This window comes from Capricornis sumatraensis, chromosome 12 (assembly GCF_032405125.1).
Source record: "Capricornis sumatraensis isolate serow.1 chromosome 12, serow.2, whole genome shotgun sequence".
NCBI lineage: Eukaryota > Metazoa > Chordata > Mammalia > Artiodactyla > Bovidae > Capricornis > Capricornis sumatraensis.
In genome coordinates, this window is record NC_091080.1 from 12,263,699 (window position 1) to 12,288,750 (window position 25,052).

The 25,052-nt window shown below is 38.9% G+C and overlaps 1 protein-coding gene across 4 annotated transcripts in view; it reads left to right on the forward strand.

Moving 5' to 3' along the window:
- Nucleotides 1-25,052, forward strand: part of DIAPH3 (diaphanous related formin 3) — a 563,626-nt gene that overhangs the window by 57,797 nt on the left and 480,777 nt on the right. For 2 of the 4 annotated variants that reach the window (XM_068984294.1, XM_068984295.1), the window contains 2 exons: nt 288-455; nt 19,445-19,549. In XM_068984294.1, coding sequence (XP_068840395.1) covers nt 288-455; nt 19,445-19,549 — 273 coding nt within the window. The remainder of the gene's footprint in view (nt 1-287; nt 456-19,444; nt 19,550-25,052) is intronic. The other 2 variants (XM_068984296.1, XM_068984297.1) reach the window with 2 other exon arrangements.

Sequence of the window (25,052 nt, forward strand, 5' to 3'; positions counted from 1 at the left end):
AGTCATTTATCATTAGAGTCTTCATTCTATAATCTTAAGATTGGAAGGAATCTTTTGAGTTTTTTCTCTCTCTTCTGCCTTCAGACAGGATAGTTATGAAGACTCTTCACTTATTTTTATATTTATTATTTCTTTTAATCTTAAAATTTACATGCTAAATTGAATGCCTCTTGATGAAGTCACAATGATGATATAACGGACCCTGTTTTTTCATTTTGGAAATTAAATAAGTGTTGTTGAGAAGGGAATACTTACATGTGTGCTTTTTATTTTATCTTTCTTCATAGATGGATAGATTTGCCAGCATAAGAATTCCAGGGAGCAAAAAAGAGAGGCCTCCACTTTCCAACCTGAGGACTGCATTTTCAAACAATGATTGTTCTTCAGAAATGAATGAAAACATTCCAAAACCACTGTCAGAGAAGGAAATCTTAGAGCTTTTTGAAAAGATGATGGTAAGAATTTTGATTCATTATAAAGTGTTTGATGTAAAAGCCTTAGCTTTGGCTTATGTTCATGGAACTAAACATGTATGAAACTTAGGTTCCATAGGTGATTTCTGATGTCATTAAGATAGCTAGCACAAGGCATAGAGAGTTTTAGGATTACAAAAATAAGAATCTGAAGAAAAGTGTCATACCGGTTGTTTTACACAGAAGTACATAAAAACATAAACCCTCTAAATTATCAAGTGGTATATCTTAACTAGATTATCTAAGTGATATGTCTGGTTTGGTTGCATTTGAGAATGACAGTTACAGCGCTTTGCTGTGTGTGTTGTTAAGTGTGCTGATTTTTGGACCTTGTTTCAGCTCTTAGTTCCCACAGTAACCATGTTTGCATAGTCCTGCAACAGTTAAGTGTGACACTTGAACTCACTTGCTTTGGGGTGTGCCTTTGTAACTCTTCTATAACCACGAGTTAATATAATTTCAGTCTAGAATAAAGAGAATGTAACCTTTTTTTTTTTTTTTTGCTAGCCTTTGCATCTGTTTATGAGACTTGTGTAAGGCAGATTTCTTCAAGACTGCCTTTGAGGACTCAAGATAGTAAACTGCCCTCTTATCCACGCATCGTGTGTTTGAACCATGGCCTAAATTGTCTGAGATTCTGGAATGGTACTGTTTCGGTTCACCTTGTTAAGACAGTTTTCTCCCTTGTATTATAGTTGCTGGTGTCATCTGAGTAAGTAGAGCAAGTAGGCCAGTGATAGACATTTGCGAAGGCATACCACAAGCTGTTAAAGTATAACATCGGAAGTACAGAACATAGTTGATGATTTTCTGTTCTGAATATGATGACTTTAGAAGTATTTTCCTGTTAGTCTTACCCTTCTCCTAGCTGAGAGTATTCAGTTCAGTTCAGTCACTCAGTCATGTCTGACTCTTTGCAACCCCATGAATCGCAGCACTCCAGGCCTCCGTGTCCATCACCAACTCCCGGAGTTCACTCAGACTCATGTCCATCGAGTCAGTGATACCATCCAGCCATCTCATCCTCTGTCATCCCCTTCTCCTCCTGCCCCCAATCCCTCCCAGCATCAGAGTCTTTTCCAGTGAGTCAACTCTTCGCATGAGGTGGCCAAAGTACTGGAGTTTCAGCTTTAGCATCATTCCTTCCAAAGAAATCCCAGGGCTGATCTCCTTCAGAATGGACTGGTTGGATCTCCTTGCAGTCCAAGGGACTCTCAAGAGTCTTCCCCAACACCACAGTTCAGAAGCATCAATTCTTGAGTGCTCAGCCTTCTTCACAGTCCAACTCTCACATCCATACATGACCACAGGAAAAACCATAGCCTTGACTAGACGGTTTTATTTATATGAACAGAGCAGATGGATATTGGCATCTTTGAAGTGTTTACATGTTTAATAACTGGACCAGATCACTTTTTAAATCTTAAACAGGTCTCTCTGTTGGCAGAAGATCTTTTGCAGTCAAACTCACTTTATTCAGCAGAAGTAAAGTGAATTTTTGCTTTCTAAGGACTGCCAATTTGCTAATGAGTGAGTTTGTCACAACTAAAGGCTGTAAAAGAAATAAGCACTGGGTTCTTCTTTTCCTTTCTGATACCTTGACCATATCACAATACATTGCAGGGAGAACTTGGAGATTCTGAAGCTGAGAAGGGCCTTTCTCCTCTAAATGTGGACTCAACTGGTGTTTCTCAGGCTTGTCAAGCGGAGTACCACATCTCTGACACATTTAAAGCTATTTCTAGGTCTGGGGAGAAGGCTAGATTTAGGTTGGGGTTTATTTTTGGCTTTGCCTATCTGTACCATTTTTATTAATAAAAATCCTTCAGAAGAAGCAGTGTTGAATACTCTCCCATTTTTGTTTTTTGGCATTTGTCAAAATGAGGTTTCATTTAAAACTTGTGTCTAGATTCTTTGTCTTGGCGTTGTACAGTTTAAAAAACTTATGTTCTCAGAGGTACTTAGATGATTTTTTTTTGCATGAAGTAAAAACTTTGTTTTGAAGAACACCTCTTTTTCCTCCTCACGATGGTCCTTTGAGAGACAGTGTGCTGACTTGATTGCTTAATGAATGCGAAGTACAGTGTCATCCTTGAACATTCGTACTTATTTCACCTTTATTTAGAAAATGATTTAGTTGGTCTCTAGGTAACAGTTTTACTGCACTTTTAAAAAGTAATGATGAGTTTTTAGTTCTGCTACTTCTTAAGGGCTTTCCCCCCCCCTGTTTTCATCCAGTGAAAGGAGAATTTTGATCTGAAAGCTCATTTTGGTTTCTCTGTGGATCTTAGATACATGAAATAGTTGCATGAGCATCGCTATATACACAACTTTGATTTCTGGATGTCAGATTTCAGTGGTTGCTCTTGAACTCACAGTGGGTCTGTGTAGCTGGCTTTTTGACCAAGGTGAACGTGGCAGGTATAGATTGAAAGTGACCTGTTGTTCCAGCCAGTGCCTCTTTCAACCAGCCCTTTCAACTTATTCCTGCCTGCTCCCAGATAGCTTTCACCACAGGCCCCAGAGGTTTCCATTTGCTTTCAAGATAACGAAACTCTAGTTTAATTTAAATAAGTTAACTTTTACCCGGAGAAAGCCTCTCCCTTGCCCGTTCAGGGCTGCTCAGCTCAGAGCCTGCCGTGCTCTCGGTGGGGCTGTGGGGGCCCCTGCTCCGTTCCTGCCCTGTGTTTCTCCTCCCCCTGCTCTTCCAGTCTGTCTCCTACAGGGTGAGCTTGGAGGTGAAGGGAGGAGAGCAAGGATACTCTGCCGGCCGGGGGTGTTTATAGTCTGGCCCTGGTGTCATGGAGTGTCGTGTTGGTGTTTTACTCCTGCTTGTAGCTTATTGCCCCAGGTTTGATGGCTTGAAACCACACCAGTGTATCAGCGCCTTGTAGTTCTGTAGGCTGAAGCCCCGGATGACTCAGCTGATTCCTCCAGGGTGACAAAGCTTAAGTCAGTGTTGGATGAGTGGACTCTTCTTCAGAAGCTTTGGGGGAATACTCCTCCTTCCAAGTTCATGTTGCTGACAAAATGCGGTGCCCAGGTGTTGTAGGTCTGAGATCCCAGCTTCCTCGCCGACTGCCATCTGGGGCTGCCTTAGTCTTGAGAGGCCCCTTTCCTCTCCTTCACATGGGCCCTCACGTCTCAGACACGTCATATCCATCTCATGCTTAGAATTTCTCTGAATCCCCCTTCTGTGGCATCTCTTGCCTTCATGGGGAGAAAGTTCTCTGCTTTTAAGGGTTTGTGAATTAGATTGGGCTCGCCTAGAAAATCCAAAATACTTCGACTGATTTAAAGTTTGTAACCTTAAGTACATTGAAAAAGCCCCTTTGTCGTGTGATTTAACATATTTACAGAAGCCAGGGTTTAGGGCATGGATACCTTTGGGGGATCATTTTGCCTGCCACAGGTATTGTTGTCGTTTAGTGACTAAGTCATGTCTGACTATTGCAATCCCAAGGACTGTAGCCCACCAGGCTGCTGTCTCCATGGGATTTCTCAGGCACGGATACTGGAGTGGGTCGCCATTTCCTTCTCCAGGGGATCTTCCTGACCCAGGGATCGAACCTGTGTGTCCTGCCTTGACAGGCAGATTCTTTCCCACTGAGCCACCTGGGAAGCCCCTGCTAGCAGTATGAGAGATTACAGACACGATTACAGATGCCTTTCTCCTGGCGATCTGCGTGGCTCTCCGGCTCGCAGTGTTGCCTGTCATTCCCTCGCCACTGGTGGTGTCTCATTTGAACGTCAGAGGAGCCTTCTCCCCCGGCCTCCCACGAGCCCGTTCCTCTTGTGGGTCCCCTTGGGGTGCAGTGCCTCTGAGCCGGCCAGGCCTGCTCCTCTCCAGGATCCATATCCTCCGTGGGAAGCTAGAGTGTGCTGTGCCCCAGCCCTTGTCTTGTTCCATTCAGAGCCTGGCCTCCACAAAGCATAGTTGACGCTGGTGCTTTCTGCCCACAGCTTTTCCTTTGGGGATTGTTTTGTTGCAGATGTGTGCCCCCCTAGCTGCAGGTGGCTGCCCAGCCGTCAGGCCCTGCTTGCACCATGTCACACTGCATCGCTGGCCTCTTGTGTTTCTCGTTTCCTTTGGGTGTCAGGACACTTTCTTCTTCTCCTGAGTTTCCTCCTCTAGCCAGTTGATACTGGTTTTCTTTCCATGTTTCTTCCTCTGTCTGTCCTTTTATCTCCTCTGAGTGTTGCCTCTGTCCCTTTTGTTTCGTCTTTCTCTACCTTGGTTCACTGTACACTCCTGGGGAATTGGAGCCTTTTCATATTGTAGAATATCGCATATATTCTGACACTCTGCTGTGTCTTTTACAAGGAGCAGCTATAATTGAGCTCATTAAAAGATGTTAAACCTCAATTCATTTTCTTATTTTTTCCCAGTGTTATTGAGTTACAGTTGACATTTAATATTGTGTAAACTTAAAGTACACAATGTGATGATTTGATAGATGTATATTTTTTAAAATGATTGCCACAATAAGGTCAGTTAACACATCCATCACCTCACATAATTGTCATTTTTTTCCCCTGTGGTGAGAACGTTAAGATTTACTCTCTTCAGATCTTTCAAGTATGATTTTTTTTTTAAACTAGAGTTACCTTACTGTTCACTACATCCTAAGATTTGATTCATTTTATAACTGTAAATTTGTACCCACTGACCATCTCTCCACCCTTCAGCCCCTGGCAACCACCAGTCAATGCTGTTTCTATGAGTTTGGTATTTTTAGATAATACATTTCAGTGATAGCATACACATTTGTCTTTCTCTACCTGATTTATTTCACTTGGCATAGTGTTCACAGGGCCCATCTGTGTTGCCACAGGTGGCAAGATTTCCTTTTCAATGGCTGAATAGTACTCCATTACACCCCATCCACACCCCCCCACACCCACACCCACACCAGTTTCTTTATCCATTTATTTCTCAACAGATATTTGTTTCTTTATATTGGTTATTGTAAGTAATGCTGCATTGAATAGGGGCATGATATCTTTTCAAGTAAGTGTTTTTACTTTCTTCAGATAAATACCCAGAAGTGGAATTGTTGGATCATATACTTATATTTTTAATTTTTTGAGGAACATCCATAGTACATTCCATAGTGATTGTAACAATTTTCATTCCACCAGGAGTGCATTTTTTTTTCACATTCTCCCTAGCACTTCAAACTTCTTTTTGACACCGTTCTATGTGAAGTGATATATCATTGTGATTCTGATTTGCATTTCCCTAATAATTAGTGATGTTGTGACTCTTTTCATGTACCTGTTGGCCATTTGTTTAACTTTTTTTGAAAAAAATTTTTTAGTTCTTTCCAATTTTAATCAGATAATATTTCTTTGCTTTTGAGTTGTATGAGTTCTTTATGTACTTTGGATAGTAACCTCTTATCAGATATGTAGCTTGCAAATATTTTCTCCATTTCACAAGTTGCTTTTTAATTTTGTTGAGTTTTAAAATTTTGTTTTGCTGTGCAGAAGTATTTAATTTGATAAAATCCTTCACATTTATTTTTGTTTTTGTAGCTTGTGCTTTTGGTATCATGTTCAAAAAGCTCATTGCCAAAACCAACATGGAAAAGCTTTTCCTTTATGTTTTCTTCCAGGAGTTTTAGAGTTTCAGGTCTTACATTTAAGTCTTTAATACATTTTGAGTTAATTTTTGTGAGTGGTACAAGGTGGGGTCCGGTTTTTTCTTTTCTTTCTTTTTTATTTGCATGTGATTATCCAGTTTTTCCTGCTTTATTAAGGAGACTATTTCTCCCCATTGAGTATAGTTGGCTCCCATTTCAAATATTAGTCAATCATATAGCATAGGTTTATCTCTGTACTCTTGATTCTGTTCTGTTGTTTTCTGGGTTTGTGCCATATTGTTGTAATTACTGTAACTTTGTAATAGTTCAAAATTGAGATGTGTAATGTCTCCAACTTTGTTCTTTTTCAAGATTGTTTTGGTTATTCATAGTCTTTGGTGGTTCTTTTTTTCTATAAAGAATACCATTGGAATCTTGACAGCATTGCATTGAATATATAGATGGCTGTGAACAAGATGGGCATTTTAATTATGCTAATTCTTCCAACCCATGAACACGGGATATTTTTCCACTTATTTGTGTTTTTTGTAGTTTTCTTCATCAATTAGTTTTCTTCATCAATGACTAAAAATGATCACTGTCCAGATCTTTTGCTCCTGAGAACTTGTGTGTAAGTCCCTTGTGTAATTTTATCCTTTATTTATTATTTTGATATGTCTCTATGCTAGATTAAATCCATGTAACATTATTCAGCTGGTTTATCATCTCAAATAACTACCTGTTGAATTAAATATATCTTTCTAACTTTTAAGATGTCTTAGATTTGATATTTCGTTTCACCTTCAATTCTATGTTTTGGTGGTGGTTAACTTTATCAAATTTTGGTTTGCTGGATAACTTAAAAATGTTAAAATAATGAATAGGAAGAAAAGTTTCATATAGTCATACCTCTTTTTTCTTTTCACTTCCACTGTATGTTGAGAGAACAAAAGCTGCAAGGTCATCTATCAAGCTGTGATCATCAACAGGCGTTAAATGAGTGCCAGTGATGACAGAATTACTTTGAAAAAAATTATTTAAATTCTGGACTTCCTGTCATCACTTGTAAGCATGGAAGAAATGGTCTAATAAAATTGCACAGAGTACTTAAGTATGAATAATAATGCTCTAATCTTTTCTTGGGAATATGTTTACCAGGCTCTGTTATAATGTAGGAGAGACTGCATTTATCGATTGCCATTAGCATTGCCTCTTCAGCGTGTGTTTGAAGTGTCCATTGGCATTAAGAGCTTAGATGACCTGCTGTTTAATACATATTTTAGCTTTAGTGTGAGGAAACAGATAATACTAAAGTACAGATAATACTAAAGCCATTCAAAATTTAATTTTGAAACAATTTTCATATGTATTATAGAGTTGAATCTATTTTTGTTCAGTGACGTTGTTTTTAAATAGGGTATTTGAGGTACACAAAAAACAGTAGAACCTACATAATTAATTGAAATACTTTGTGTGCTTTTTTAATCCCAGCCTCCTTTCTGAGGTATACAAAAAAGAATAGAATGCATGTAATTAATTGAAATCCTGGTGTACTCCTTTCAATTCCATCTTTTTGTGTTGTTAACCAAAATTTTAGAGAAACAGAGACCTGACTGAATAAAGATTGGGGTTTGTTAGGACTGTAGCCCAGGAGATATAGATTCAAGGAGCACTTGAGTTGTGTTCCTTTGGACTACAAATTGAGGGAGGCTTACTTAGTAAGGCAAAAAGCCCTGCAAGGTTAGTAGAACTGGAATTGGAAAGAAGTAAGGGCGCTTGTTGAGTAGAGATCGGCTGGGGTCTGAAATGATTCCACAGTTGTGAAGGGGACAGACTTTGAACCTGTTAACCCAGTCCAAGCTGGTACTTGCTTCTTGCTTCTCAGTAAGTGGAGAGACAAGCTGTTGGGGCAGGGAATAATGACCTTCTTCAGAAAGCCAGCAGGTCTAGAAGATGGTGGGCTAGGGCCCCAGAGAACCGTCCTATTTGAGTTAGAGTTCAGGCTGCTTTTATACTGAAAGAGGTGGAGGTTGTTGCAGACTTCTTGGTGCAGAGATTCTTTGTTCTTGCTGTTGTCCACATGGTTCCTGTAAATCTTCAACAAGACAAATGTTATTTCTGCTCCGCAACATTTTTTCTCTATATGAATGAAAATGTTATACATTTAAGGATTAAATAGTTAATCCCTCTGTCCATGGAATGCTCCAGGCAAGAATACTGGAGTGAGAAGCAGTTCCCTTCTTCAGGGAATCTTCCCAACACAGGGACTGAACCCAGGTCTCCTGCACTGCAGGCAGACTGTTTACCAGCTGAGCCACAAGGAAAGCCCAATGAGTGAAGTGTTATACATTTAAGGGCTAAACCTGGGATGTAGAGCCTTAAGAATAGGCTACCAGGTATATTTCAGGCTATAGGCAACATCTTTTTTTACAAAGGTACAGAGCCAGCATGACTAAGCAAGGCAACAGAGCACAAAGGTTAGAGCTAAAGGAATTGATCCAGAATGCAGTCAGGTTTGTTCTTTGTTAGAAAACTACAAGGGTGCAGCTAGCAGATACTGTTTTGAAGTGGTTTGTTGTGTTCTTGAGTTTGTTAAAGTTGAGAGAAAATTCACATTCTCAGTGATGCAGGAATGTGTCTAAAACCACATCTATAATGGTCTAGCTCCATTTGGATGCCTGAACCATAGTTACTCCATTTTGATTTTTAAATAGTCTTAAATATATCATCAGTATATTTTTCAAGAAATCCTTCTCTACACTGACATCATAGGTCTGTTCTTACTATATTCCTAAAATCTGATATGAGAAAGTGTTTTTCCTACATAGTAACTAGTTTTTCTATTATATTAATAGCATTATTAATATAATAAATATTATATTGAATAGGCATTCTTGTCCATCATTTGTAATATCTCCACTGTTTGTTTCTGAGGTCTGATTTTGTTCATTGTTCTATTTGTCTAGCTCTGTAGTTATATCCATTGTCTTAATTACTTTATGTAATAAGCCTTGATATCTAGGACTTCCTTCCTCTCTTTAAAATTATCCTGACTGTTCTTGGCCACTTTGTGATTTTGTATTAATTTTAAAATCAGTTAGATTTTATTATAAATCTTGTTGGGATCTTGATTGGAATTGTAATAAATTTATTGATTTAGATAGAATAAATACCTTTGTGATATTAAATTTTCCTGTGAACATTGGATATATTATAGCTATCTATTTATTTAGATATTTTTCTGTTCCTAAACTGTAACATTTATAATTTTCCCTTAGAGGTTGTGTGTATCTTTTATATGATTTATACCTTAGTTTGTTTCTAAAATATAACTAATATTTTTAAAAACTTAAAATTTTTAGTAAGATTATTAATTTATATGTTGCCTTTTACATTCAGTAATCTTACTGAATTCTCAGTTTTTATTATTTCTAGAGTTCCTCATATTTTTCTATGTATGTAATCAGGATATCTGTTGACATCTTTTTCTGTTCTTATTCCTTTTTCTGTTCTTTTTCCTTTCGTTGCAGTGAGTATAAAACTGCAGAAAAGAGTTAATATGTTTTTTTTTTTCCCCCTGTTCCTAAAGTGTTTAGTAAAGAATTTTGTTTTTCTTCATTTTCCATTTCAGGTGTGTGAATAAAGTTGGCCAGCCCTTCACTAGAATCTTCTTCCAATAGGGTAGACACATGGCTCTGCTAATTTTTATCCTTTAAATTGAGTATATCATCCATTGCTGATCAAATGAGTGACTGTTTTTATTCAGCATTTCATTAGATCAGTTTTCCAATATTTTCATAAGAAATGTATTTTAATGGGCTTTTGTTCCCTTTGTTCCCTTTATGCTCTCAGCGTATACTGCATGAATTGTTGCATGAGCTGCTTTGTTTCTTCTGCTCTGGTGACTACTATGTCTAAGCAAGAAAAGATAAGTACATATAGAGTTAAATAGTGAAGTATCTTTGTGTTCTTAGCTTTGTAGTCAGTTCAGATATCTTTGAAATGTAAGGTCCAGAGGAAGAAAGAAGAGCTCAGGTGAACTAATGAAATTGAATTGATACTTTTTGGTACGGTTGCTGGGAGCAGAGTTCATCTCACTGTCCGTATTCATTGTTGTCACTCTTTGGGCACATGCTAAAGATAATTTTTCTTTTTTAATCTTTTCTTTTCCTTTCTCATAGTTGGTGTTAAGGATTTATGCTTAGCTGTTTCTTCAGTCAGATGAATGAATGAATCCCTGTTGTGTTTGATGTGTAAGTGGTGTCGAAAGGGCCACCAGGAGTCTGAAGGGACAGAAGCCAAGGAGGGCTCCTTTGTGTTAGTTCCCTAAGTGCTTATTGGCTGCTGTAGAGTCCTACTGGCACTTTGTTGATTTCAAGCATTAGCAGTTTTTACAAACCTACTTTTTCTGTATTGTGGGTTTTTTTTATTTCTTAAAAAATATGAAAGTATATTTTGGGTTGGCGAGATAAACTGAGAGAGGTTCTATGGTAATGCTTTGTTCTGATCTATTAGTTGTCACCTTTCTCCCTCTCCTTTAGGTAGAAATTGAAAAATTCCGGTAAAGGTTGTTTAAAAGCAATCCAAATAATAATCCAGATAGGAGGAGGAGGAGAAAGAGAGGGTGGAAGTGTAAGGCGATTGTCAAGTTGATTCATGGGCTGTGTTTGTCAGGGGGGTGATGTCAGTGCCACGTTGTTTCTTCTAGATCCAGATAAATGAGAAAATAAATGATTTAGGGGCATTGGATTTTGCCTGGTGGGAGTTTGTTGACCCAGTCAGATGATTCGAAAGGGGAGTTTTTAAAGGATGCAGGTTATGCTAATGTTGAAGATTCTGTTTTCGCTAATTAGGAACTGTGCCAGTAGAGCCTTTTCCAATGGTGAAGGTCTTTTTTTTTTTTTTTTTTTTAGTCTGATTTTCTTCTCTAGGGAAGTCGGCCTTTGTGTTTTGTCAGATGACCATTTTATTATCCTTTGTGTAATTTATGAAGAATTGGCCATTTGTGGAGAGCAAATAAGTGAGTTAAACCCCTTTTGTAAGTAGCACTGTTCTTTTCTGCTGGACTGTGTAACAGCTGTGATTGTAGGTGCTTACGCATAAGCTTGAACAGTTCCAACCAGTTTATTCCAAAATAAATTAGAGTTGAGCAGCTTGCTGCGTGTTACTCTCATTTCTTGTCTGTTCTGCTGAAATTTATAGTATGTGAAAAAATGATACTTAAGTTTCTTGTGTGTTTGTTTAGTCTCTGATACTGGCTTTAGGTTAAATGGAAATTCAGTTTCGAATGGGGATAGTGTGAACTCTCTTTGCAAGCTCCAGTTAGAATATTTGGTTGAGTAAGAATTTTATGTGTTTGCTGTCAACCTCTGGATAAGTGCTGTTTTCTGGCTGCAGTCCTGTTACTGAGCTAGCCATCTGATTTCCTGTTAATTTTAACTGGATTGAGTAAGGACATTGAGAATAGAATAGTGAATCTAACCCCACTATTGGTGAAACCAAAAAACTGACTCTTCATAATCATAGTTTTGTATAAAAATGAAAGGATTATTATAAAGGTTTATATAAGAACATGAGCTTCCCTGGTGGCTCAGACGGTAAAGAGTCTGCCTACAATGCTGGAGACCCGGGTTTGATCCCTGAGTTGGGAAGATCTCCCGGAGAAGGAAACGTAACCCACTCCAATATTCTTGCCTGAAGAATCCCATGGACAGAGGAGCGTGGAAGGCTGCAGTTCATGGGGTTGCAAAGAGTTGGACATGACTGAGCAACTAACACTTATATAAGAACGTAGTAAACATGATGGACAAAGAAAGAAAAGCTGTTCTATAGCTTTAGCACATTTATGGGCATCTTGAATATAAAGTAGTAATATAAAGTTAATTCCAAGTTCCAGGGTTTTGGTTGTACCTATCTTTTACAGGTTTCTGGATTTTACTTAGGCTTAATCTAAGAATGTAGTTTATTAAATTGCAGAGCTATGTGAGATTCAGTTAGTACACAGTAACTGAATTGTACTGTTTGAGAGTACGTGATTACCTGGAATGAGATCGTGAAGCCTTCGATTTTGCATTTGGCACTACACCATTCCTGGTGGTAAGAACACAGCTCAGTAGGGCTAAGCATCAGTAAGACCTTTGACACTGTGTGATGGGGAGGCTGAATTCCAGTGAGGGGAAGCATAGAATCACACTTCTAGATGAAATATGGGTAAAATTGTGCTTATAGTATGTTGAGCTCTGAGGTCTCAGGAGAAGTAATTAGGGGATCATTGTGGACTTCTTAAAATGCTTAACCAATTTGTGGCTGTACTGGAAAAAAATTTAGCAAAACTGCTACCAAGAACAATTATTTTGTCTTTAACCCATGGAACAAAGATTGAACACTATTGAAATCAGATGATAACTGTTGACTTAGTAAGAATGCTTGATTTTGGTATTGCTCTGCTTTCAGGTTTTACATTTTAATATTTTGCTTATTTATCCATATGGACGTTTTGATCCACTGGTGTACTGTTTTTCTAGCACCTGTTTTATAACTCTAGTCATGCTTCTGCTTGTCTGTAGTGTTTTTCCATTCTGGGTGAATTTCCTTGCACCTGACCATCTTCAACTTGCTGCTTGTATATTTGCTTAATTCTCCAAATAGTCAATCATTTTAAATTTAGTTTGACTCTCCATGGCATTAACTATCCCACTTAACTTGATGTATGTAAATTTAATGAGCATGCTGTCCTGTAAAATCTACATTCATGAATGAAAATAGTCTGATGTTTGTAGTTCAGTTGAAAAAGTGTCCACTCTCTGTTTGCAATTCTCTGCTTGATTACTCCTCGGTGCTCACTAGTTGCATGTATGGGCATGAGTATTAAGATTACATCTTTTTCTCTTTCTCAGTTTTGCCAAAGAAAATGTGGAAGGTGTATATTTTGTGTCAGTGTTTTATCAGCCTAGGATGGAGTCAAGGTATGTAAAGATAGTAGCAAACTTGGATTATCCTGGTTTGTGGGAACTTCCAGCCCCATCTACATAGGAAGAGCTCTCTGGAGCATCTTAAAAGCTGCTGGCTTGACTCCATATCTTTGACCTGGCTTCCAGGTGAGGGCCACAGCTTCCCATTTGGTGTTCTTGCACAGGTTAGGAAAATGTGTGCCCCGTCTTTCCTCTAAGAGGGTGCAGCACCGCACAGTCACCCCGTTTGGTCTCAGCGGTGTCTCAGCCTCATTCCACCTCAAGCAGGGGCTGCCGTGCAGGGCTCAGTCACACGTAGGCTGATCTAGGTCAGTGGCTGCGTGTGGTTCTGCTCGTGCTCCCTGAAGACATGCCGTACTTTTAGCTTGGCCAGTGCCAGCGCCACTGCCTGGAGACCCTGCCTCTGGAGCTGGACCTGGTTTCCATCACTGTTTTAGTCTTGGACTCTGATTATTGTCTCTGGCTGCAGCTCCATCTCCCAGAAAACTACCTGTGTTTCATGTTTGTCCCAAAAGAAGTTTAGCAAATTCTATTTGGGAGTTTTTGTGATATCTCATATGATGGATATCTAAAGAGTATATGCATTGTGAATGACACAGCAAGTGTAGGAAAAATATCTGTGATGGAGGAAAAAGAAAGGCATATATAAAGGAGAACTAGGGTCGAGGGGAGGCTTTTTTGTTTAATTTTTAATCCATTAAGGATTATCATCTTTATATAATGAGACCCAACAAGCTAGAAGAATTTAGTGAAATGGGGTGGAAGCAAGGTAATTGATGTGCCGTGCCCTTTTAGGAGGGGAGAGGAAAGAAGATCCAGAGCATATATGAGTGGGATTATCTTTGGATCGATACAGGAGTTGGTACAGGAGAATGAGTGTGCAAATAAATTGATAATAGAACAAACAGGAAATTGATGGTGTGTTCTTTTTCCTGGAGAAGATTAAATGTGCTTACTGAAAATGATAGGTAGACATGATGGTTTCATAGCTCCTGGCGAATGGCCAGTTTGAAATAAGTACTTTAGGGAATGTGAGGAGAGATTCCTGTGATTTCTCATCAATGTTAGAGGAACAGGTGGATCACAGAGTTAGCCTGGTTGGGAGATAATGGAGTGGGTATTAACATTGAGGTTTCGCTGAGGTCGAGAAATAGGTGGCTTGGAAATGGGAGAAGTGAAAAGATGGAAGATTGTGATCAGAGAGGAGGATCTTGGAGATGATGGTGGTACTCGAGGTAGGACCATTTTTAGATAAAAGGTCCCGGTGTGGTCGTGAAGACCACGGGTGAGGAAAGTGGAAATGAGCGTTGCTGGTTGTGGGGAAGCCAGGAGGGGTGTCACAGCATGGGCAGTAGGGGGAATCCGCTCCCAAGGGTGTGAGATGGCCTTAGCCCCAAAGGAAGAGGGCTGCAGATAGTAGAGATACATAATATGGAGATAAGAATGGAGGCACAAAGCTGTGCTGCAAGGCTTACGGTCACCTTACAGAACTTCCTTCCGTCTCACTTCTCTAATCAGTAAAGAAGAGACAGTACATAACCCAAAGGGTTATTACTGAGTATTAAACAAATAGTGCTTCTGAGTGTTGTAGCACAGTGCCTGGCTTGAATTTAACCATTGTTTGAGATTAGAAACATGGTCCTTGTGAAAAGATGTAGCAAGGGATGCTAGGAGAGTGAGTTAGAAGGGTGGTTCATAGAACACCTTTGGAATGGGTATGGGAGGACATGTGAACAACTTGAACTTTGTGTTTTGGAAAGTTCCAAAAGATACCTGACCTTTAGGCTTCTAATGGACTTCTGTTAACGTGTGTCTGATTCAGATTTGTCAATAGTTGTTTCTTTACACCCCTCTCCTCTATCAAGTTTGTGTGTATTTACTGTAACCAAATACACTACAAATATACTCCTTTTATTTAATGGACTTTAAAAAAAAATTGCTATATATATTTTTTGTTTGTTTTTAGCCTTACTGTGCAGCTTGTGGGATCTTAGTTCCCTGACCAGGTGTTGAACCCCAGCCCTTGGCAGTGAGAGTGCACAGTCCTAACCCCTGGGTTGCCAGGGAATTCCCCCCAAATTACTGTATTTAAAAAAAAACGTGGGATGTTCCATTTTTCTTGTTCTTTTCAAGTTATTTTATATAGCAGAATTTTTATGAGTATTTTAATTTAGTTTTTAAGAACTTTATTTTGAAATAATCTTAGAAGAGTTGCAAAAATGGTATGGAGGATTCTTTTATACCCTTCACCCAACTTCCTCGAATGCCAACGTCTTATATAACTTTAGTGCAATTATTAATACTAAGAAGTTAATTAGTTTCTAATTAATTAGTTTCTAACCAACCATCATTGGTTAGTTTCTAACCAACCATCATTGGTTCTTACTAAACCACAGACTTGATTCAGATGTTGGCAGTTTTCCCACTGAAGTGCTTTTCCTTTTCTGAGAGCCAGCCCAGCATCCCATCTTGTGTTTGGTTTGCCGTGTCTTTTTCATCTCCTCATCAGTGGTACTTCTTCATCTCTGATGATCTTGACACTTTCCAACAATCCTGCTTATTTTGTATCATGCCCCTCAATATTTTTTCCTTCAGTATTTTTTCCCTGTATTTTTGAAATCTGTCCCTAGTGCTAGTCAGACTCACATAGTGAAATAGCACAGCGATTCAATTTAGGTGTAGTTTTTAATTAGAAAGTAATTAACTAGAGGAAAATTACTTTTTGGTGCTGCAACTCCCCATTTCCCCAGGCAAAAGATTGTATTTAAACATGTATATGAAGGTAGTGCTAATTTATAATGTATGTTACTAAGGCATTAATAGAGCTTTAGCAACAAAACTAATAATTACTCTTTAGACTGGTCAAAACTGAAGTTTTGATGATGACTGCTCAAAAAATATTTTTGAATGAGGTATATTCTGTTAAATAGCCAACTGATAAGGTTTTTCCAATTAAGGAAATAGATATTTATCTTATATCCATTTGAATACTCATTCAAAGTATTCCTCAGACATTGTACATCATTTGTTCATTATTTTATTTATTATAGGTATATAATGAATTATATATCAATGTTTGCATATATGAAAATAAACTGTTTTTTAGGGCTTTTATAAAATCCATAACTACGGTGTCCTTCTGTGTCCATACAATATATAGACGTATTGACCTATGTTTGAATGGAAGAATTGGTAAACATGCAGAAGTTTATGTTGCTTGTGTCAGCCATACATGAAGGCCTCAGTATTATTCAGTTCTGCTTAGAAAGTAAGCTTGTTATAATACCAAGTATGTTGTACTCAAATCGTGTCCTGGACACGGTTGCTGCCCCTCTAAGACCCCCTTAGCATGGCTGGTACAGGCACACGTGGGTGTGCATGTTGACTCCTGGTGGCTCACAGCTGCCGTCTTAATCCAGAGCTGTGGCTTCAGGGAGCTGTGTTCCTGCAGACTGTGGCTGACTGACTTGGGTGGTGTCAAGCTTGTCTCTCCATCTAGGGACTACTACTATCCACTGCATTGCAGGCTCAAGTGAGAATCCAGATGCAGCTGCTTTTTAATGTATATATAATTTAATTTATTTATGGCACTTCTGGGTTTCTTCCTTTAAGTCCGTATATACAATTTTTGTGTATAAGCTCATGTCACCTTGAAAAGGCATTTCACGAAAGAAAGCAGTAGCCTTTTCTTTCTTACATGTCTCTGTCTTACAATTTTGTTTTGATTTCAGTCACAGTAATGGGCTTTCTGTTTTTTAATTTTCTGTATCTATTAAGTATTTTAATTTGCAGGTTAAAGAGGCTGGATCATGTTTGGCCATGAGATGGAAACTAAAAAACATAGTGAATCATTTAAAGCACATGTTCTTATGTACCCACTCCCACCTTTTATAACAATTGTTCCTTTACTTCCTCGCTACTTTTCCTTAAATTTTTAAAATAGATCATATAAGCTGTCTTTACTCATAATTAAAAAATCAATTTATTACCTACTGTACTATGTAATAAAACAGTATGTGTGTGTGTGTTCAATTGTGTCCCAACTCTGTGATCCCCATGAACTGTAGCCTACCAGGCTCCTCTGTCCATGGAATTTTCCATGGAGTATTGGAACGGCGGGTTGCTGTTTCCTTCTCCAGGGGAGCTTCCTGACCAGGGTATCAAACCTGCGTCTCCTGTGTATCCTGCATGAGTAAGAGGGTTCTTTAGTAGCTGAGCCACCGAGGAGTAATATAAACAATTGGCCATAGACTACTCAAAAAGGTACAATAAAGTCACATCCTGGAATCTTTGCCTCATGCCACTGTGAATACAACAGCTACCATGTAGGTTGATATAGGTATTGTTCTGTTCTGTTGATTCAGATACCACAAGCAGTATTGTTCTGGGATATCTGAATTTCAGAAATGAAGCACAAATGATGGTGCAGCTTAAAACGAAAACTGGAACTATAATTTACACAGTAGTTGGATTTTTGGAAAATGCAATATATATTAAAGATACATAATATGAAGTATTAAATATGTAACAACTTGCCTATTAATTCCATTGTTTGTCTATTCCAGGCAAGAGTACTGGAGTGGGTTGCCATTTCCTTCTCCAGAGGATCTTCCCAACCCAGGGATCGAACCCCGGTCTCCTGCATTGTAGGCAGATGCTTTACCGTCTGAGCCTCCAGAGAAGCCTGAATTAGAGTCTCGGCTTAGATAATTGTGATTTTCCCTGTCTCTCTGTGCATCTCTCAGTGGGATGCAGGATAATTCCTGTGCAGGACTAGTCCATGTGTTGCAGAATGTCTAGCATACCTTTCCCTTGTAAATGCTGGTAGCATCACCTCAGTCACCATGACAACTGAAACGCCCTGAGACATTTCCAAAATGCTTCCTAAGTAGTGTTAAGGCCTGTTGAAAATCACTGGCTTAGAGAGGAAAAAAGAAAATAAATAATTATTCACATAATAGGATGTTTCTAACCTGAACAGCCAAGAGTGACATTACTAATTACTGCCTTTTATTGGAATTTCAAATGCAACAACTTCTAAGATCTTAAATTTTATATCAAGGTGAAATGAAGGGAATTTTGACTTTTAAGTGCTTCAAAGTTTTGGTAGCCAAAACCTGAGTCAGCTAAAGGCATAAACTGTAGCGTCTGAATTGTAGCACCCTTATAAAGCTTAGAAAAAAATTTAGCTTTCAGCCTCCGTAGGTGATCCAAAGCCCTGATTTTTATGGGTCCAGTTCTAAGTGGATATGGAGTTTATATACATTTAGATGTCTTAGCATTGCACACAAATGACCCAAGGCTAAGATCAGAAGGAAGTCCATTTGAACTGCTCTCTCCTTCAGCCACTTTTCTCTTTACCTCAGCCTCCCTTCCTTTGTCAGAATAACCTTTTTCTTAAGCAGCTTAATTGATAGATTCTGGTTGCATTACATATCTTTATCTGGATATTCTTGACTTGTATTTTTTAGTCACAGTTAGACCTATAGCTGGATCTAGGTTACATAAACCCTTATTTTGAATGGTGCTGTTAAGAAATGTAAGGTTTTTAGGTGGTACCTCTATTCATGAGAGCAACTTTTATGTGATTTAGAATATTCAAAATTAATTAATGGATGTTTTTGATAGGGATAGGTTTCCTGGATAGCTCAAATAGTAAATAAATAATCTGCCAGCAATGTGGGAGACCTGGGTTTGATCCCTGAGTCGGGAAGATCCTTTGGAGAAGGGAATGGCAACCCACTGCAGTATTCTTTCTTGGAGAATTCCATGGACAGAGGAGCCTGGTAGGCTACAGTCCATGGGGTTGCAGAGTTAGACACAACTGAGCACTTAACACTTCATTTCTTTGCTGGGTAAAGAAGTGACAATTCAAACTGTAGAATACTTTGCCTTTTGTTGGGATCAGTATTAGGTATTTGGTATATGCTTGCAGCTTATCAGAATCTGGAAAGGGATTGGCTTATTTACTTTTTACTTTTTATGACATGTGAAACAGTGCTTTCAGAATGGTGCAAGATGGCTTTCGGTGCAACTGTTGTAAAAAAAAGCTTATATATTTTTATATAATATTTCACAAATATATATAAATTGTGACTCCTAATATATTTATGGAAGGCAGAAATCTTCAGCTGTCTAATTATCTATGATGATGTCAGTGTCATTTTACTAGCCTGTTGTGAAATTTAAAAGTTTTTCTGGTAAGTATTTTACCTGCTCAAATGATCTAGAATACTCTTCTCTGTATTGTTAAATTTCTTTCTTTCTTTTTTCCTCCAGGCAGAGCTACATGGAAATCATTCCAAAACAATTACTGCTGCTTTAGTCACAAATTATTGATTTTCTGTTCATTGTGTATGTAGAATTGCTGCTCTACTTAGATTCTAAAACAAGGCTTTTTAATTGTGTTTTCCAGGAAGATATGAATTTAAATGAAGATAAAAAGGCACCATTGCGGGAAAAGGACTTAAGTATCAAAAAAGAAATGGTGATGCAGTACATTAATACTGCTTCCAAGACAGTAAGTAAAGCTGTCGAGTTGAGAAATACTGCTGAAACATGTCGTAGTACAGCGAACAATACATGTGTCTAATGGAGCACCTAAGTTTGTGGGCAACTGTAATCAGAGAGCTTTTGAATGTATAATTAAAGGTACAAGTATTATAGTGAGTTTGTTTAATTCATAAGTATTTCTTACCTTACAGCTTTTAAACTTTTATTTTTTAGCCATTCACAGTGTTAAGAAACACTGTGGTTGCTTGGTCTGCTCACTTTAGGTCATCTCTCCTTGTTAGTGAATTAAGTTGGGTATTGATTTCTCATGTCACTTATAAATTAGGATAATATTTGTATTTTAGAAAAGTGAGACTGATTTGACTCTAACTACCTATCTCAGAATGCATAATCGTGGCTTAGAGGCATATGTTTAATGTGAGTTTCCCTGTGGATAAAATTAGCTTGTAACAAATTGTAAATGTAGACACTGAGAGGAGCATTACATCTCCACATGGCTGCTGCTTTTCTAGGGAAACATGAAGTATGTGGGTGGAAGTAATGACTAAATGTCTGAGAAACATGACTGGCACATAGAATTTATTTCATGGGACAACAAATGAGCTTGACCAGTCATAGAACTGTGACTGAATGGATTGGATGAAAAGTATACAGTGGAAGCTAATGAGGAAGCAAGGCTCAGTAAAAAGACAATAGAGAATGCTTTTGGCTGAACATAAAATAGAACTGGACTGGAGAAAAATAACTAAACACACTGTTGTTTTCACAGGATACTTTAACCTAAGGCCAGTTTACAAGACTATGAGTTATTTATACTGTGGCTCCATTTATCTACTTAGGCCAGTCAGTGACTCAGGTATTTCTTTTGGAAGAAAGACTCAAGTGATGTTTAATTTTTAAGCATGTCTCGTTTTTTGGCAGCCTGATGTTCAGATGTGGAATTCACTGAGTACTGTGTTTTTCCCAGCTCTCTTTCTGTAGATGGGCCCTTCATCCTGCCACTGAGATGTGCACTGCTTTTGTTCCGTGATGATACTCAGCCGTCACAGATTAGCAGTGGGGCTTTAGACTGACTGTGTTTTAGACTGACTATTTATCTTCTGTTTGATCTTGGACATCTAATTTTGTTTTTCTGATCCTCGGTCTCCTTCTACATAAGATGGAGATAATCCTAACTTCACCATAGGCTTGTTGTTAGAATTAACTGTGATTAGAACATAACAGATTTTTAACTGGTGGTTGCCTCTTGTGGCAGCAGAGGTTGTAGTAGCAGTTGTTTACTTTTTATTTTTCTTTGTGATTTATTATTCTTACTGTTGAAATCATTATACTACAAAACACAATTAAAAATACAAGTAAATGTACCTTAGTGAAATACAAGTTTCCTATTAGTCTGCATTTAAAAGACATTCACTAATCATGTTTATTAAGTGTCTGTATGTAAGGCACTACTTAAAGCCCTAGTGATTAAGCACCAGAATAGTGTGTCATTGTGTTGTGTGGAGCAACATGGGACACATGTGACAGAAACACAGAAGCGTGTCATGAGAGGTGAAATGTGATGTGGGGGGAAAGCAGGGGGAGTGGGGATGGTGTAACTGGTTTCTATAGAGTCATTGGGGCAGAGTCTCCTGTTAGAGAATTTTAAATCCAACAAGCATGAATCCACTTAATATAATTACAGGAGATAATACATTAGTTAGAACTGGTTTAGAAAACCTTGGCATAGTAGTGAGTTTAATTCTGGAATTTCAGATAAACTTTTTAATAGAACAGAATATTTTGAACTTCTACACAGTGGATCTGTTTCAGTTCACATTCACTGATTTTAAACTTTAATCCCCTAATTATTTTGGACTCCGGTTGGAATTTATTTACCAGAATTAGATAATTAGATTATCAGAATTGAAATAGATTAACTGTCTGAAGTATAATTAAAGCTTTTAGTTGGTGTGTGAAGGGTCATGACTCTCCTAGAAGGGTTCTGAATAATTTGGCAAATGGTTAACATTGTAGAGAGTTCAAGCTGACCAGTCATCTACTTTTGCTATGGAAGTAAAAACACATTCATTAACTCTAGGATGTGGACTTTGTTATGCCAGTATATTTAGGTTAATGAGTCCTGAAAAAATTTCTCTGAGAAAGGCAATGATCATAGATAGGTTGTTCTAGGGAGAATGTGGGAAGTTTGTGTCAGATGTTACCATTTTAGCCTTAGAATTTGCTTTGAGATTCTCTTTCGTGGGTAAGTGTTAATATTCTCTTTTGGAAGATAGTATATTGATGCCTACTGTTGATGATTTGATAATGCTTTAGCAATGTTAACCCTTAAATTAGCCCTGAAGTAGATCAGCTTGACTTTAAAATAGGGGGGAAAAACACTAAAAAAGCCATCAATCAAACTAGATTGTTTTTAAGATCTTACAAGTTTCAGTTTAAGTGGCTGAATACTACAACTGAATTTCTTCAGTTAGGAAATATTATTAAAATGTACCAAGGAAATATCATATTTAGAAGCTAAAAATACCATACTCTCATGTTTCTCACTTCCTAGGGCCTTTTGGCCCGTGCAGTCTAATGGTGGGTCTGGCGGGGCTTCTAAGAATGCTCTCCCTGGACCAGAGCGGGCAGGCTGCCTTCCCTGCTGCTGGTCATGGTTGGGCAGGTGCGCGGTGCTCAGCAAGTGATGCCATGGAGCTGCTGCTCTGGCTCGGTGCAGGCCTGTGCCAGACTCTGCTGTGATGTGAGGTGGTGTCTGTTCTTATTTAAGCTGCCTGGAGCTGGGTTTTGCTTTGCTGCTGTAAACATCCTGTAGGCCATCCAGGTGTCCTTTTGTGTATGTGGGCTATCTCTTTAATTTCCTCTGGAAATTTCTCTTTCTATCCAAGTCAGTTCAGTTCAGTTCATTTGCTTAGTCGTGTCCGACTCTGCGACCCCATGAATCGCAGCACTCCAGGCCTCCCTGTCCATCATCATCTCCTGGAGTTGACTCAGACTCACGTCCATCGAGTTGGTGATGCCATCCAGCCATCTCATCCTCTGTTGTCCCCTTCTCCTCCTGCTCCCAATCCCTCCCAGCATCAGAGTCTTTTCCAATGAGTCAACTCTTCACATGAGCTGGCCAAAGTACTGTAGTTTCAGCTGTAGCATCATTCCTTCCAAAGAACACCCAGGACTGATCTCCTTTCTATCCAAAGAAGAATCTAAAAGATCTTTGGAGTCACTGCAAGGCTTGGTGGCCATTTCTTGGTAAATAACTTTCCTTAGATGCTTAGTAGCAAGTTTATTGGAGAATGCACGCATGTATCCTTAGTCGCTTCAGTCATGTCCGACTCTTTGTGACACTATGGACTGTAGCCCTCTAGGCTCCTCTGTCCATAGGATTCTCCAAGCAAGAATACTGGAGAGGGTTGCCATATCTTCCAAGGGATCTTCCCGACCCAGGGATTGAACCCATATCTCTTATGTCTCCCTCATTGGCAGGAAAGTTCTTTACCACTAGCACGATCTGGGAATTACTGGAGAACACTTCTTTCAAAAAGACAGTGGCACTAGTGGTAGAGAGTCCGCCTGCCAATACAGGAGATGGAAGAGATGTGGGTTCAATCCCTGGGTCAGGAAGATCCCCTGGCGTAGGAAATGGCAACCCATTCCAGTACTCTTGCCTGGAAAATTCCATGGACAGAGGAGCCTGACGGGCTACAGTCCATCAGTCTCAAAGAGTAATTAAAATAAATAAATTTATATTAAAAAAACGTGTTGGACACGACTGAGCTCACATCACTTGCCATTTCCTACTCCATGGAGTCTTCCTGACCTGGGGATCAAACTGGCATCTCCTGTTTGTTTGTCTTCTGTGTTGCAGATGGATTTCTTAGTGCTGAGCCGCTGGGGAAGCCCAGCCTGTTGCAGCGGATTAGTAAAAATCTCTTTCCCATCTGTTGAGAAGAAAGAACTTGCTGTTCCACTTTTAGGCTTTTTCAGGGTAATTTGCGGAGAAGGCAGTGGCACCCCACTCCAGTACTCTTGCCTGGAAAATCCCATGGGTGGAGGAGCCTGGTGGGCTGCAGTCCATGGGGTCGCTAAGAGTTGGACACGACTGAGCAACTTCACTTTCACTTTTCACCTTCATGCACTGGAGAAGGAAATGGCAACACTGTACTCCAGTGTTTTTGTCTGGAGGATCCCAGGGACGGGGAAGCCTGGTGGGGTGCCGTCTATGGGGTCGCACAGAGTAGGACACGACTGAAGTGACTTAGTAGCAGCAGCAGCAGGAGAAAAGGGCTGGGGCAGAGGGGTGTCTGGTGTGGGGATGAGGCAGGAATCGAGGGGATCCGGAGAGAAGGGACAGGGCAGAGGGGCGTCTGGTGCCCTGGGGACATGGGGTTTCGGGGGAGAGAGGGAGAGACATTTGAAGAGTTTGGAAGGACATTGTGTTTTACCCTATATAGTGAAACACCTTTATTATGTCTTTAAGAACCACTGTGTCTCTAAGAAGGACCATTCATCATCTTTTTCTTTTTCCCTAATTTATTTTTATATACTGAGATGACAACACTGTCCAGGCAAGTTCGCTTCTATACAGACTACAACCAGACAGCTGTCAGCATATAGTCTTTTTTGGTTGTAGATATAATGCTTTAAAAATCTTTCTTCAAAATGTATACTTCTAGTCCCTGAGGATTGTGCTAGCTTGGAATCAAAAGTTTTTACAGGCTCCCCAGCCCGGGCCTCCCTCTCCTGCCCTCCCATCTGTGTGTCTTTGGAATCTGTCCCTGCTACAGGGAACAAGCTCATTGTAGGTGGGCTTCATGAAATGAAAAGACCCAACCTCACACTGCTAAGGTGCCTAAAGAAAGCGTCCATTCTTCATTCCCTGTTTGTGTCTTGATTTTTCCTATTTGATTTCTTTATCCAAGGAATGAAGCATAAACCCTCTTTTATAAATGCGCCTGGAAGTTTACTAGCTTCCTTTGACTTTGTTTTTAGTTTTTTTTTTTCCTAGGTTATCAGGTCGAGTGGAATCAAGTGGCTTCAAGTGTTCCTCTGTTAGAGAAGTTTGGATGGCATTTAACTTTGCTCTTTGAATTCTTTCTTAAATATTATTTCTTCTTTAGTCTTCTTTAGTAAGAAATATAAATGGCAACTATTAAGAACATAATTTTAAAAGGTACATAGAATACTCTTAACAAAATTTTTTCAAAAAGTGTGATGAAATGACTGAATGTACATTGAGTTCTTAAATGTAGGATTATAGACTTTCATATGTGTGTATGTATGTATATAGGTGAGTATATGTAGTGTTCAAAAGTCTTTTTGAAAGGTATTACCACTTGTTATAGCTCAGTAGGATGTGATATTCTCAAACTTGGAGGACGTGGTTTTCTGCATTATCAGCGTTCTAGGCATATTTTGATCAGATCAGGAAAGAACTACTTTGAGGAAATATTAGTTGTATGCTCATTTGTATGTGTGCTTTTTCTCTAGGTAGAAAATCTTAGACTTGATTT